At 40.9% G+C, this 14,507-nt stretch overlaps 1 protein-coding gene across 8 annotated transcripts in view; it reads left to right on the top strand.

Annotated features, from left to right (window-relative positions):
- Positions 1-14,507, top strand: part of trpm3 (transient receptor potential cation channel, subfamily M, member 3) — a 173,743-nt gene that overhangs the window by 122,536 nt on the left and 36,700 nt on the right. For 7 of the 8 annotated variants that reach the window (XM_033619375.2, XM_033619379.2, XM_033619374.2 and 4 more), the window contains exons 9-11: positions 6,590-6,662; positions 12,830-12,930; positions 14,111-14,245. In XM_033619375.2, coding sequence (XP_033475266.2) covers positions 6,590-6,662; positions 12,830-12,930; positions 14,111-14,245 — 309 coding nt within the window. Of the gene's footprint in view, positions 1-6,589; positions 6,663-12,829; positions 13,929-14,110; positions 14,246-14,507 lie in introns of those variants that run through there. The other variant, XM_078170803.1, reaches the window with a different exon arrangement.

Below are 14,507 nucleotides of genomic sequence, written 5' to 3'. Positions count from 1 at the left end.
TACTACAATCCCATTTCATTTGTTAACACCTGTGTTCACCCGTGTACACCAAAGTCAAGTAGTGTCAAACCTATGTTAACACTCAGGTTAGAAACAGGGTCATGGAACTGTTGCGTTGACTCATTCACACTGGCAGCAGATGTAGGTCTATCCTGGGTCAGTGCAGCGGTCTGAAAGGGGTTAGTGTGTGTGTGTGTGTGTGTGTGTGAGAGAGAGAGAGAGAGAGAGAGAGAGAGAGAGAGAGAGAAAGAGAGAAAGAGAGAGACAATGAGAGTGTGTGTTTGTCTGTGTGCCAGTTTGCCTATGCTTTCATTTTTCTGGCTCCGCAGCAGGAAAGCCAGAGAGTAGGAGGAAAAGAGAAAGACTAAAGGTGACTGGCTGGGATAATGCATGAGAGAGGGAGATAGTGTGTGTGTCTGCTTAAGAGGGCAAGTGAAGAGAATGAGGACGACTGAAGAAAGGCGGTGTCTTGCTTTTCCCTTATTTCAAGCACGTTGGTTTATTCATGTAGACATTTTGTGCTTCATTTATTTCCCTGTTGCCTCGGCTTTGTTTATCATACTGAAGGGCTGTTTATGCTTTATATCAAGAGGCAATAAACTTTAACATGTACACACTGAAATGTATATAAGTGTGTACCCCTTTGTTGCTGTCCTTGTTTTAACAGGCACCATAGCCATTTTTTGCTTTAATATTATCATTTCAAAATGCCACATGATGAATTTTAATGATTTTTAATATGTTGCTGTGAAGTCAGTTGGGCAGTAAATTATAAAACCGGGAAGTGCTCTTTGCCGCTACAAACAATTGTGCCAGTTATCTGCTTTATGCTTTCATTTGGTCTAATTTAGGAGTGTGCTGGATCATTGCCCAGTAAAAAAAAATCAGCTCTGATAGATGATAGATTTTTAGGCTCCGAGTCGGACGGGGGGGGGAAGAGAAATAATTGCAAAGCTAATCAATAAATAATGTGCAAGCTCTTGAGTTTTACTCAGTGGTAACAGATGTTAAGAGTATAGATGATGTGTTGTACAGGTACAATGAAAGGGAATAGTTAAAGACAGCACAGGCCACATTTATATCCATTTGTCTAGATGATAAGGGTAATTATCTTCCTCATATATTCAGATCACTTATCTTGTGTCTTTTATCCTTTCAACATAAAGGTGGAAGAATTTTGTATAAATGTTAAACAAGCACAGTGAGAAGACTACAGGCAGCGTGTGAACGAGTGCCTTTAAGTATCATCAAGGCTTGTTGTAAAGTAGCTCTTCTTTTTGCTGGAAATGTGTGAATCCAATTCTAGGTCTAATTAAAAGAGAAGTGCCTCTATCTACTTCCTCCTCCTTCTCTCTCATTCCCTCGCCCTTCATCTGTGAGGAGGAAGGGGCAAGATGACTGTCCTGGTATCTCCCAGCTTGGTATGAATAATTGAGTCTAGAATAGTCCTTATATGTTTAATTCGGATTAAATATTGAGGAGGAACCACCAACCCACAATGTTCCCCCGCCTCCCTGACAAGAGAAACTAAGAACGAGTAGGAGGAGGATGAGGAGAGAGAGAACGAGTGACTTAAATGGACCATGAGAGGAAGAGGGAAGGAGGGAGTGTGTGAGGGACAGATGGAGGGAGAGAGGGGGAGGAAATGAGACAAAAAGTAAGAGAAAGGAAATAAATGTGGAGAGCAAATGTGAAAATGAGGTACAATAAAGAGTTTGAGCCACACAAAGAGAAATGTGCCAGAAGGGAGACAATTCCTTGGGTGGTTATCAACAGGGCAGTTTATCAGTTTAAAATTTCATGAATAGATAAACTTATTTCTCTCCCTCCTCTACTTTGGGTGTCAAGCCAAAGCCTGTTGGTTTATGGTTGATCCCAGAAAGTAATAAATACACATCTAAATATTTTATGCTTAAAATCCCATGGATGTAACCATTAAAAAAAAGCTTAGTCAGGTCTGAAATGCTGCTATTGTTAATGTATGGAGTGCAGAAGAAGCTTTAGAAACCGCCATGGATTGTACGTGTGTGTGTGTGGTGTGTCTTGTGGTACAGTATATACATGTGGCAGCATCGGTAGGGTCTTTGCCTGTTAAATGAAGATGAATGTTTTCCAATCAGCTTGGCTCACTGCAGCGTGAAGAGCAGTTTTCTGATCCTCTAAGCATGTAGCTTAGCGTCTCTGAAGATGCGGGAATCCCTCCGACAGATCCCAGTCACACTGAGAAAGATTGCACCCGCTCTTCTTTTCTCATCTCTTACACCTGTCTTGAATTTGTCAACACTAAATCTCCCTCCTTCTGTCTTCCTTTGATTTACACATGCTTCCTCTCCCCTGCTGTGTCACGTCTATCCCGATCTCTGCCTCCACTGTTCTCCTTGTCGATCCCACTCTGCTTCTCTCTCCTGTTTTCGTGTCAACAGAGAAATGGAGTGTGACAGACACGAGTCAGTGGCCTGTCCGTTGCATGTTGACCCCCGAGGTAATGATTATCAGTATAGAGACACAGGGATGTCCAAAATACATTCAGCATTTAAAGATAGCTTAAGATACAGTGATAACCAAGCATATTGAAAATGTAATGTACAACAAATGGCTGAGTTTATGGACATGAGTAAAAGCAAAAAAATAAAGCTGTGTCGACCCTTTCGATAAACTTGTTTGCTCACAGTAAATACTCGAGAGCACCGTTGCTTGTACATGCGGACGAAAATAGATGAGGGAGAAGCGGTCTGTTTACCTTTGGACACACTTATTGATGACTCTCTGTGTGATCGTTGAGATTAAATTAGCAACCTTGCATTGTCATAGAGGTTCTGTTGCTTAGTGTCTGAATTGTAGAGCCTTGATGATAACAGGTAGCACATATCCCCAGGGTCACCTTGGAGGGGTGTTTGGAGGGAGGGAAGAGGAAGGAAGAAGTAGGGAGGAAGCGGGCCAAGATGAGAGGGGGAGGGAGAGTAGCATGCCAGTGGGAGGCTGTTGTGAGATTAGTGGTTGCAGGTTGGGGGGGGCAGAAAGATGATGTGTGGAGGAAAGAGAGTGGAGGTAGGGATGGAAAGACCTGGAGGAAAAAGGAGAATAGAAACAATGGTGAACGTCTTCTATAATCATCATCTCTCCTCTATCACAGAGTCATCCATCTTTAGTCCTAGGGCAGCCAAGAATCATACGTGTGTGTGTGTGTGTGTGTGTGTGTAAATGCAATGCATGTGTGTAAGGGAACTCTCCGTTCTGCTAAAATGATAACTACAGGGTATAGTATAATGAACAAGTGGCCAGAACAGGACTCTGTACTGATTGGGTGAAATTAGGCTCACACATGAGCACGCCCTTAAAAATGATAGAGTGGTTATTTCTAAAACCGCTCTTGTTGGAAAATTACAGCTTTGCATACAAAAAGTTAACCTTTTAGAGTTATTATGTAAGGGCACACACAAGACAAATTGCTTTTCTAAAGGTTCTGTGTGCAACATTCAGAGCATCCATCTATCAGCAAACAATTAACAAACAAACAATTGTAGTAGAGCAGAGAATGAAGTCATGCTTCTTCTGTGTGTGCTTTAATCAGGGTTTCTCTGTTTATTGCTGTGGAAGATGGTCTGTCCATGCGTTAGTGCATGTGAGTCCCTATGTGCGTATCCCACTCAGTGTTGTAGTCAAGACCACCTAAAGGCCACCCAAGTCAAGACCAAGACCAAGGTAGGACAAGACAGAGTCAAGACCAAGACCAGGACATGGATGGACCAAGTCAGGACCAAATCAGGGTCAGACCGAGTCAAGACCAAAACAAAGGCATGGCAAGAGAGAGTCAAGATCCAGACCAAGGCAGCGCGAGACCGTGTCAAGATCAAAACCAAGGCAGGGCGAGACCAAGTCAAAACCAATACCAAGGTAGGGCAAGCCCAAGTCAAAACCAAGACCCAAGCAGGGCAAGCCCATGTCAAGACCAAGATCAAGGCAGGGTGAGACTGGGTCAAGACCAAGACCAAGGCAGGGCGAGACGGAATCAAGATCAAGGCAGGGCGAGCCTGTGTCAAGACCGAGACCAAAGCAGGGCGAGACAGAGTCAAGATCAAGACCAAGGCATGGCGAGAGTGAGTCAAGACCAAAACCAAAGCAGGGTAAGACTGGGTCAAGATCTAGATCATGGCAGGGCAAGCCCAAGTCAAGACCAAGACTAAGGTAGGGCAAGCCCGAATCAAGACCCAGACCAAGACAGAGCGAGACCATGTCAAGATCAAGACTACGGCAGGGTGACCATCAGTCAAGACCAAGACCAAGGTTGGGCAAGCCAAGTCAAGACTAAGACCAAGACCAAGGTAGGGCAAGCCCAAGTCAAGACCAAGACCAAAGTAGGGCGAGACAGAGTCGAGACTAAGACCAAGGCAGGGCAAGACTGAGTCAAGACCAAGACCAGTCCACTGCGAGTCCCACACTGCAGGACACACTTACAATAAAATGTGGAACATGAAAACCATCCACTCCTCAAATTGATCTGAAAGATCCTCAATCCCACTGAGTCCATCCCACCCGCAGAAAACCAGTGAAGATTCCTCTTTAATAACCTCTTTTAGTGTCATAAAACTGTATGTGTGTATGTATGTATAAGTGTACCATGAGAAATGTCTTGATAAAATAATCAAAAGACTTTGCAGAGCTGAATTTCATGTATCGGAATTCTCCTTTGTTTTCTATAAGCAAACAAATACAAACAAACACCAAAGAGCTGAAATCAACTTTCTTATCTTTAATAAACACTACTTTTTTTGCACAGGCAATTTAGTTTTATCCCCTTTATCTTGACAGGTCTTGAAGTAAAATCCCAGTCCTTCTTTTTCAAAGACCAAGATAAGACTGAGTAAAAATGCAGCCAAGTCTGAGACGAGACCAGGACCTTCCAAAAGTGGTTTTGAGGCCAGTCTCAAGTACTACAACACTAATCCCACTGGCTAGCTAAGTGCCGCCACTCTGCACTGCTCTTAAACAGCAGTGCTTGAGCCATCTCCATGTTGAAAGCACATACACACACTTGGTTAGATCACAGTATTGCATGTGTGTTGGGCAGATGGCTCCCTAAATGTGTTGTTAACATCTATTAGAGTGAAGGCAAAAATGCATTCTAGCAAATAATAATCTTGCCACTGGCTGCACCATTCAAACAACCGCACACAAAATACACACTACAACTTAACTCAGAGAAGCACATGAACACAGGGCACACTGCAGCGACTCATTGGTGTCCTCATTCATGAAGTCCTCAATCGATACCTTCACATCCCATTGCACTCCTATTTCACCTCTAGAAAGACCTTTTGATTACACAGCCCCCCCCCCCCCCCCACACACACACACACACACACACACACACACACACTTCAGTGCTCTCCTTATTAGTGATTGCATTTGCAATGCATGACCTAGGTCTAAGACGTTACATGATGTCACACTTCTCATTTCTCACTCAGGAAAGAGCCAACACGTCATCAGTATACGTGTACAAATGATGAATGAGCCAACATGATAGATGCTGTAAATCATCAATGTGAATTGAATTACTTTCCTACATTGAGATTGTGTGGAAAAAAGAGAGGAAGATTAAGGGAGAAAAAGGAGGGTTAGCCCACAATGTTGCAGCATTGCCCAAGGGAAAGCAGCAGCAGCAGCAGCAGCAGCAGCAGCAGCAGCAAAGCCCGCAGATTCCCAGAGCTCCACGAAATGAAGCCATTTAGAGGGGGGAGATGGGAAGGGAGATGGGCTGCAGGGAGGTGGGAGGAGATGGATGGGTGTATGGAAGGATTAGAGGAATAGCTCGTCAGGCATTCAGAACACGCATTCTCCCGTATGCGACTCCCACAAGGTGCCCTTCATGCATGCACACGTGCGAGCACATATGCCCACACGTTAACACTGTTATGTGTACACACGCTTGCTATATTTGACCGAAAAAAATCCAGAAAAGCTGCCCCATTTCTCAGATTTACCTCACGGCTGACTTTGGCTTTCATCAATCACGTCATTAGTTCATCTCATGCAGGATATAAAAAATGTAGCTTAAAGACATGTTAGTCTACACAGACGAAGACCTAAACTGGCCTTAGAGTAAAATTATTTCCTCAAAATGTGATCCACAAAAATGTTTGACATAGCAAAAATAATAATCTTTGGTAATGGGGAGCATTATTAGCTCATGTCATTTGGTCACTGTCTTTGATATGTTTTTACTCTCGTTCCCCTCGGTTGCCTTCTCTGTGAATTCCTTCATTTCCGCCCCACAGTGAACAAGCTGTGTGTGAGAGTTTTGTGGTGTTCTCTGCACAAGAGACAAGAGGGGATGGAAGAGAGCCTGGAGAGGAGATACAGTACATTACATCAGAGCAATACTTCTCCTCTCCTCCTGCACCTCAGCGGTTTTACTGAAGCTGTTTAATCCAGCAAATAAGAGCACTCTCTCTCTCAGAATGTGACTGAATTTTTTATGCTATACACTTAGATGCATTCAAGCAAACAACAAAAGAAGTGATGGAGTTAATGTACTTTTTCTCACTCGCTGTATCTGTGTATGTCTCTCTCTGTCATTGTGTCTCAGATAACAGTTTTCCGGATGGGTTCAGAGGGTCATCAGGACATTGACCTTGCCATCCTCACTGCATTACTCAAAGGTGGGTGTGTGTGCATTTGTGTGTGTGTGTGTGTGTGTGTGTGTGTGTGTGTGCTCGGGCATGGATGTACAGTAAGTGGCTTCCACTTCACTGTCGCCCTCAAGGGATGTTGTTATTTGGAAGTTTCTGTACATAAAAGAAGGATGATATCGTTTCAGAAAGCATTCCTCCCACTGTCCCAGTTTAGGTGTTTATATGAAGCACATAAGTATGTTTTTACTTTTGCAGTTCATAGCTCAGGAATAAAACATAGACATGTGTGCCTATTTTTTTTTTTTTTTTCACTCTTAAAGCTCCATTAGGCGATTTTTGATCACTGCGAGGCAGGAAGACTCCAAAGCAAACTTGCAGCATTAAATCTTGTTACTATATTCTCTTATCAAACAATTGCTTTCTTGCAGTGCCTTTGGCATGGAGTCCTCTTATCACTGCCTGCCTAATATAAACCCAGTATTGACTGGCTTGGTCCACTACTTCTTGGCTCTTTTTGCCTCACTAAATATTTGACTTTTTCCAGCACGTTTGGCACTCACTGAAAAAACATGTTGTTTTCCACTTCAGTTTTTGGTCAGATTAAACAAGATATAAAGATTTTGCAGGCTTTAGCTACATAATTATTGTGTGATCATCTTCTCATCTAACTCTTAGCAAGAAAACATAAGTGTATGCCATAAAATATTGAAGCATTCCTTTTAATTGTGAGGAGGCTGTGGCTGCTGCTTGAAGCCATTTCAGACAAGCTTGCAATTAGCTCACGTTTCCTACTTTATATGCTAATACATCCCCCGTATCACAACAACACCTGCAGAATAATCAATTAGCGCGAACACAGCTGCTCATTAACTGTGTGGCCATAGATAAGTATGAATTATGATAAGTATTGTGTCTTTTCGTTTTTGGTTTTGAAGGATATATATTTCAATTTATATTTGCATTTATCTATCATATTAATACCCTTTGGGGTCAGTAATCACTTTTTAAAGGGTAAACTGTATGCTATTGTGCCATATCAGCTTCTCATTTCTAGGAGCTACACTAATGCTCACAGTGTGTCCAGCATCCTGAAATTCGAGTTTATTTTCATTACAAGCATCATAAAGGTAATTTAGGGGCATTTCAATAGGTGCAGACAAACAAGTAGTGGTTTGAAGGCTCATATCTATCTTATTGCCCCTCCCACATATCACACTGCAACACACAGAATAACCAATTAGCATGACATAGATCTAAAGCATGACACAGTAAGACATAGACAGAGACATACAATTAGCAGAGTCCTTATGCTGTAAGTAAATGTTATGTATTTACAAGTAAGGGCAATGAATCAGACCAAATTAAGACACAAAATTGAAAATTCCTCAAGTGCAAACTCAGCAATTAAACTCAACCACCTCATACTCTACCCTATTTCCCACTTCAGTGTTCCCATACCACCCTCTCTACATACACACATGTACACACACACACACACACACACACACACACACACACACACACACACACACACACAGGATTCATGGATCCATACTTTCGATTAGTTGTTCAGTAGCTTATATTGATCATGGTTGCGCTTGCCTCTTCAAGGAATACAACGCTGCCCACTGAAGGTTGCACGCATGCTCTCTCTCAAACACACACCTATACATGCAGACACATCGAGGTACACACTAGTGGTGTGTACATGATTGACTACCTCACAAAGTGTTCCTCAGAGGAACGTTTCATTCTACAGAGACCAAACAAGTGAGTTTGGAGAGGGAGAGAGTGAAAGAGAAACGCGTTTTACATAATTTATGTGTAGCAGTCAAGATGCATGATTGCTGCAGCACATGCATCACTCTCTAATCTTTGTCTTCATCTCCTCTTGCTCTCTTGCCCTATTACTTTCTTGCTATGTACACATGTCTCGCTCATGTATTCTGTCGACTCCATCCGTCGCTCCATCTGTCATTCCTGCTCACTTTTTTATCCAGTTTCTATTCATCTCATTTCTCGTTGTGATAGGAGTGACACGTGGCGGAATGAGCAAAGGGAGGAATTGAAATCGAAGACAGAGAAAAGAAAATAGGACAAAGGAAATGAAAAGGAGGCGATCATAGAAGTGAAAGGATGAGAGGGGAACACTGAGAAACGGGGCAAAAAATGCTTTATGGTAAACAGCATGAGGGTCATTTTACATGCAAGTCTCATTCTGCAGCTGACTGAATGAGACGCGTTAAGGCTTTTAGTGTAAAATAAAATCAGTCACATCCTGCCCGAGAGCTTTTTAAAACACTGGATTAGACTCTTTTGCTGAAGAACTAAGCTACTGCCTGAAGCTCAACAAGGCACGGCACAGTCAGGAGTACACAGTGAGGGGAGAACAGAAGCAAGAGCAAGAAAAAAAGAATAAAAGGAGTCAATGTGTGAGCCTGTGTGTGTGAGAAAGAGAGAGATTTAAAGTGGGAACAGGAAGCAAACTGCAGCTAAAGACACATGGTGTAACAGGGGGGAGTTTAGAGTAATTGATGGTCTGCTGTCTGAAGCAGTCAATATCCTGAAGATTGGGTCCATAAAGTCAGTTGGCTGCAGCTCAACCTCCCTGCAGGCAGACAGAGCGAAACCACAGGACTTTGATAAAGCAAGGCCACCCTGCCTTTTAACATACACATATCTCCACTAAAGCTCTTATTAGCAGGCTCTGCATCTTATTAGCGGGGCTGTGTCTGAACTCACACCATTAAGCTCCAGTAATGCCGCACAGGCCTTTAAGACGGTGTAAAGTGATGATACTTCTGTGCTTATTAAAAATTACACAGTCTTGTCTACACACACGGGATTATTATTATACTTTATATTGCAGAGGAATTCTCTAAAGGCTGCGATGAATTGTTGCCTTATCTTTCTCATTTCAGTTAACTCCCAGTGTGCAGGTGAATTATTAATGCGAACAGCAGACTGCGGTTTTGTGTTAGATCTCACTGGTCAGTGTTTTAAGAGTGCCTTTTAAACAGTGAACAGCTACAAATACTATATTGCAGCAATATTCAATAGCATTTTTACAGTGAAGCTATTTTACATTGGATTATACAGAGAGGTTTGGTGTAATATTTATATTACTCTCTGTACCTTTTACTTTTCTGTCCATTGGATGAAGTGTTTAAAGAGTATCTATACACACTTTTTAGGTTCATAGTTGAATTTTGTATTTTCATATTTACATGCTTTTATTTTCAAAAAACACTTTTTGTCCTCATACTGTCTGTGCTAAAACACCTTAAAGAAATGTGTACTAAAACAGAGCATCTCAGACAGAGAGACCTCTGTCTGAGATGCTCTGTTTTAGTGCACATTTCTTTAAGTCCCCCTCCAAAATAGCCAGGTCAGCTCTGATTGGTCAGTGTCTCCAGGTCTTGTATATCTCCCTGTCTCTGCACCCTCACTGCAGCAGGGAGAATGACTATAACAGAGAACAGTGGCACTTTTTACTGTGAATCTCCAATAAGAGCTTCTGAACACAACTGGACGTGTTCCAGCAGGAATATGATCCAAAATTAGAGAGAAATTAACAACGTCAGCAACCACAATTACATGTTTCATTGACTTTAGAGACAGCAGATGACTTTATAGAAAAATCTGGCTCACTATGACATTATACTGTAGTCAGAATAGAAAAAAATGTTGGAAACCAAGTGTTCAGAGCGGTCTGAAGCCTGAGGTTTTTACTCACAGGAATTATTTCTCCATACATTTACCTCATCATTTGAAACTTTGGCCATGTTTAATATGAACATCCTTCATTGCAACACTATATGTAACACACAAAATACGGAAAAGCATAATATGTCCCCTTTAAGATGTATTTTATCCAACAAATATTGTATCACTGTTGTGATGAGATGATCATAACCCCATTGTAATCATTTTCTTACATTTGCAGAGTTTTTATACCAAACTAAATATGTGTGCAAAAATAAGTACATTATTTTTTTAAATTTTATTCATTAATCAAGGTAGGTCTCATTGAGATTTTCAAGGCAGTCTTGGCCAAGATAGGCAGCAGCACAAGATAAAAACATGAACATATTAACAGACACAAAACAGAAAAACTGACAAAATACAATATAAAACCACGCATCCAAAATATCACTTTATACAACTATTCTGTTTCAAGGGCTTTTAAAATGGATTTAAAAGCATTAGAAAAAACAGATCATAGAGTTTTAAAACAGTCTGAAGGTACAGAATACCTGTAAGTCTTTTTTTCACTCTGTATGAACTCTTACAAACAAATAAAAGTCCTGTGACCTAAAGAATACTGCCCAGCACTCTTCTGTAAAATATAAAGATAAAATAAGAGAGAGTGTATATAAACAAATACAAGTGTGTGCACCTGCGGGTTTCCAGAGCAGGGAGTAACGCTCACAGTGGTGAGTCAGTGCTTCACAGTTTGTGATGAATCTGAGAGAAGCCTCGTAAACTGGATCAATCAATGCCTGAGGAGAGGCATCCATGTATAAAAGATCCCAGGTTACAAGTAAAATTTTAAGGGAAGATACCAAACAAATAAAGCAGCCCTCCCTGCATTCTGAGTATCTCTGCAGATTTACAACCACCAATCTGTCCTTTAGCGAACAGCAATGACACGCAGCAAAGCTATCAGAGTGATGATAGAATTGAAGATGAGAGAAGAAAATGAAGGCCTTCTTTCAGCGATGCCATACAAGATTTTTGTTTCGATATTTGTCAGTGTGCCCTTGAATCTTGTTTTGTTCTGCCTCTAGTTCATCCAGTATTACATTAAGCAAATCAGATCTGTCATTTTTTAGTTTTAATATTCTTTTCTTTCTGTGTGTGTATGTACTGTACTGATTTTCATCTTATATTCAGTACATCATATCGATGTTACTGGAGGACCGGAGCAGAGTAAATGATGTTCACGGACACAGCAAATCAAAGAAACACAGTTGTATTCCACATTTTGTGCAGAGGTGAGATGGAGCGTTAAATTAAGTGATACATCAAATACCCAGCTGTCATTGTCTGATAAGAAGACATCTTCTTCTCTGCAGACACACACAGAAAAGGCAGTAAAGTGAAGCAAAAATTCCACCAAGCCTGAAGTTACATGAACCCCCTGCAGCTCACAAAAGAAGCCCTCAACCCCAGCACTCCAATAAAGGAGCTATCTGTCATGAGTGGACAGCAGCTGCAGTGCAACACATATCTGGCTCAAACTAGCGAATTAGAGAACTAGAGTTGCGAATTAATACATTTTTTGAATTGAATAATGCTGCACAATTGAAGAAGCTGCAACCATACCACATATATACAATGTTATCAATACCTATACTGAACAAACATTTTTAAAATTCATCTATACATCTTTGATGCAGATACTTCCACCCCATATTTCATACATTCATTACATAGTCTTCACATTTATTAATTAAAACTTTACATTTACTCCATTGCATGTTTATTATCCTGCTTTTGAACTTAAAGCTATTAAACACTGTATTTTAACTGGTTTGCTTACTGATTGTATGTTTTATTTTAACTTATTTTAGGTTTGTTTGTCTTTGTTGATGTTGGGAATCATTGAAAATGAAGGTCTCCCTCAGTTGATTGAGTTTTAAATGAAGCTGCAGAGCTTTTCAGCTGCAGAGACTCTCATCCACGCATTCATCACTTCCGGACTAGACCACTGCAACAGTCTCCTCTACGGTTTGTCAGCCAAAACACTCAAGTAACTTTAGTATATCAAGAACTCAGCTGCTCACCCCCATCCTTCATAACCTCCACTGTCTCCCCATCCCACAGCGTATCCACTTTCAAACTCATCATCACTTACAAAGCTCTCTACAACCTTGCTCCCCCCTACGTGTTGGGGCTTCTCCACCAGCACACTCCCTCCCACGCTCTTAGGTCTGCTGATGCCAACCTCCTTCAATTAAGTTTTCAGCAACACTAGTTTGAGCAATCAGCAAGGGAAAATGATAATACAAGCATATAAAGAGAATAGGAAATAAGCAGTAAAGACATATCAGAATTAAAACAACCAAGTTCAACTAATGAACTGTTGTGTTGTTCTAAACTTGGACATTTTACTACGTATGAGTGTTTAAGAAACCTTGTTTTCCAGAAGTATGACATTGTCTCTCAACTCCCTTTCTATTCTCTTTCAGGTGCCAACGCTTCAGCTCCTGACCAGCTGAGTTTGGCTCTGGCTTGGAACAGAGTGGACATCGCCCGCAGTCAAATCTTCATCTACGGACAGCAGTGGCCTGTAAGAAAGAACCTTCAACAGTAAATAAGAGGATATGCACACTGCAGCACGATGTTGTTTGTATTCACAGGACTTGTTTATTCCAGCTGCATTCTCACATTAACATTATGGTTGTGCACTGCCTAAAACGATTTTTGGCATTGTACTTCATTCTTGAATTACCTGACATTTGTTCACAGAAGTTGTCCTCAACAGCTGACAATATAAATAACAATTGATACTGCATACAAAAAGTGCAGCTCAGAATGATTTCCATTTACACAATATAACTTCAAAAGTGATGAGACAGAAAAAGATGATAAGGTAAGAATACTTTTCAGCTTCTAAAGGCAATTTGGATGCAGAAAGCAGCTCAGGATCAGTCGTGGGTGAAAGACTGCTGTGGTTATCTGTGACCATAATTGAGAAGTATGCAGCCCTTGCAGTTTTCAAGTCATATAAAGTTGTCTTAAAATGTTCAAACATTTTATTAGGCCTCTGCACAGCGACAGTTATGACAAATAAATCATAAGAGTGAATATATATGAGTATTAAAATATACACTAACCATTTAAGTGTGGCTCCACTCACATGATGTGAAATCCTATCATAATAATCCTGTCATTGTTTGAGTAAATGATGATGCCATATCTGTATTTATTTCCATGCAGTGCTCCTGTGTAGTCTGTGCTGTGTGCTTTGTCAGCCACGTCTCCTGGAAATTACATTTGTATAGTACTAAATTGTTTTCATTATTACATTGTGGTGACATTGTAATCGCTGCCTGTTTTATGTTCAGAGACATTTTTTGAGTTAATGAAACACTACAGTTAAGTATGGGAGGTGGGCAGGGTGGATGGCGGACATATAAATTGCTGGAATGTGACGCCTGAATACTAGATTTGTGCTCATACTTCTGTACGTGGTTATTTTTAGGCAACAAAAGCAATGGGTAAGGGTAGGAAAAGATTGTGATGTCAGTTAAATGTTAATATAAAAAGTAATAATAAAAAAAAAAGCTGTAGTCACTATGAGGTACATTAAATAGCAACGTTTCCTCATGATGTTAATAGAAACACAATTCCCTCAGCACTACGTTTCCCTCAAACATATTTGCTGTTTCAAATTGGTTGTATTTAAAAATAATTTCAGGGCTGGCTGTGTGTGTGGTGTCACGTATTCTTCATCCCATGTGCCTTAGGTCGGTTCCCTGGAGCAAGCAATGCTGGATGCCTTAGTTCTGGACAGAGTGGACTTTGTCAAGCTGCTGATTGAAAATGGAGTCAGTATGCACCGTTTCCTCACGCTTTCCAGGCTGGAGGAGCTCTACAACACGGTAATAACAAGTGCACATTAATTCATTGTAAATACAGAATGTGATCATGGATCGTTTTACAACACACCAGAAAACAGACTCCTTTGTGATTGTTGCGACTATGAATTTTAAAGTAAACTGAAAGGTTACTTGAACACACACACATAAAATTATGATGCTGGTGGTGAACAATGTAGCAGGCAGAGGTAGTTTTGTGCTGAGGACCTGTAGACACTGTCAGTGATGGTAACAATATCCGGTAACACTTTACTTGAAGGTATCT

Source organism: Epinephelus lanceolatus, chromosome 9 (assembly GCF_041903045.1).
Source record: "Epinephelus lanceolatus isolate andai-2023 chromosome 9, ASM4190304v1, whole genome shotgun sequence".
Classification (NCBI taxonomy): Eukaryota; Metazoa; Chordata; class Actinopteri; order Perciformes; family Serranidae; genus Epinephelus; species Epinephelus lanceolatus.
The sequence above is the reverse complement of the archived record's forward strand: the minus strand, read 5'-3'. Positions and strand labels throughout refer to the sequence as shown.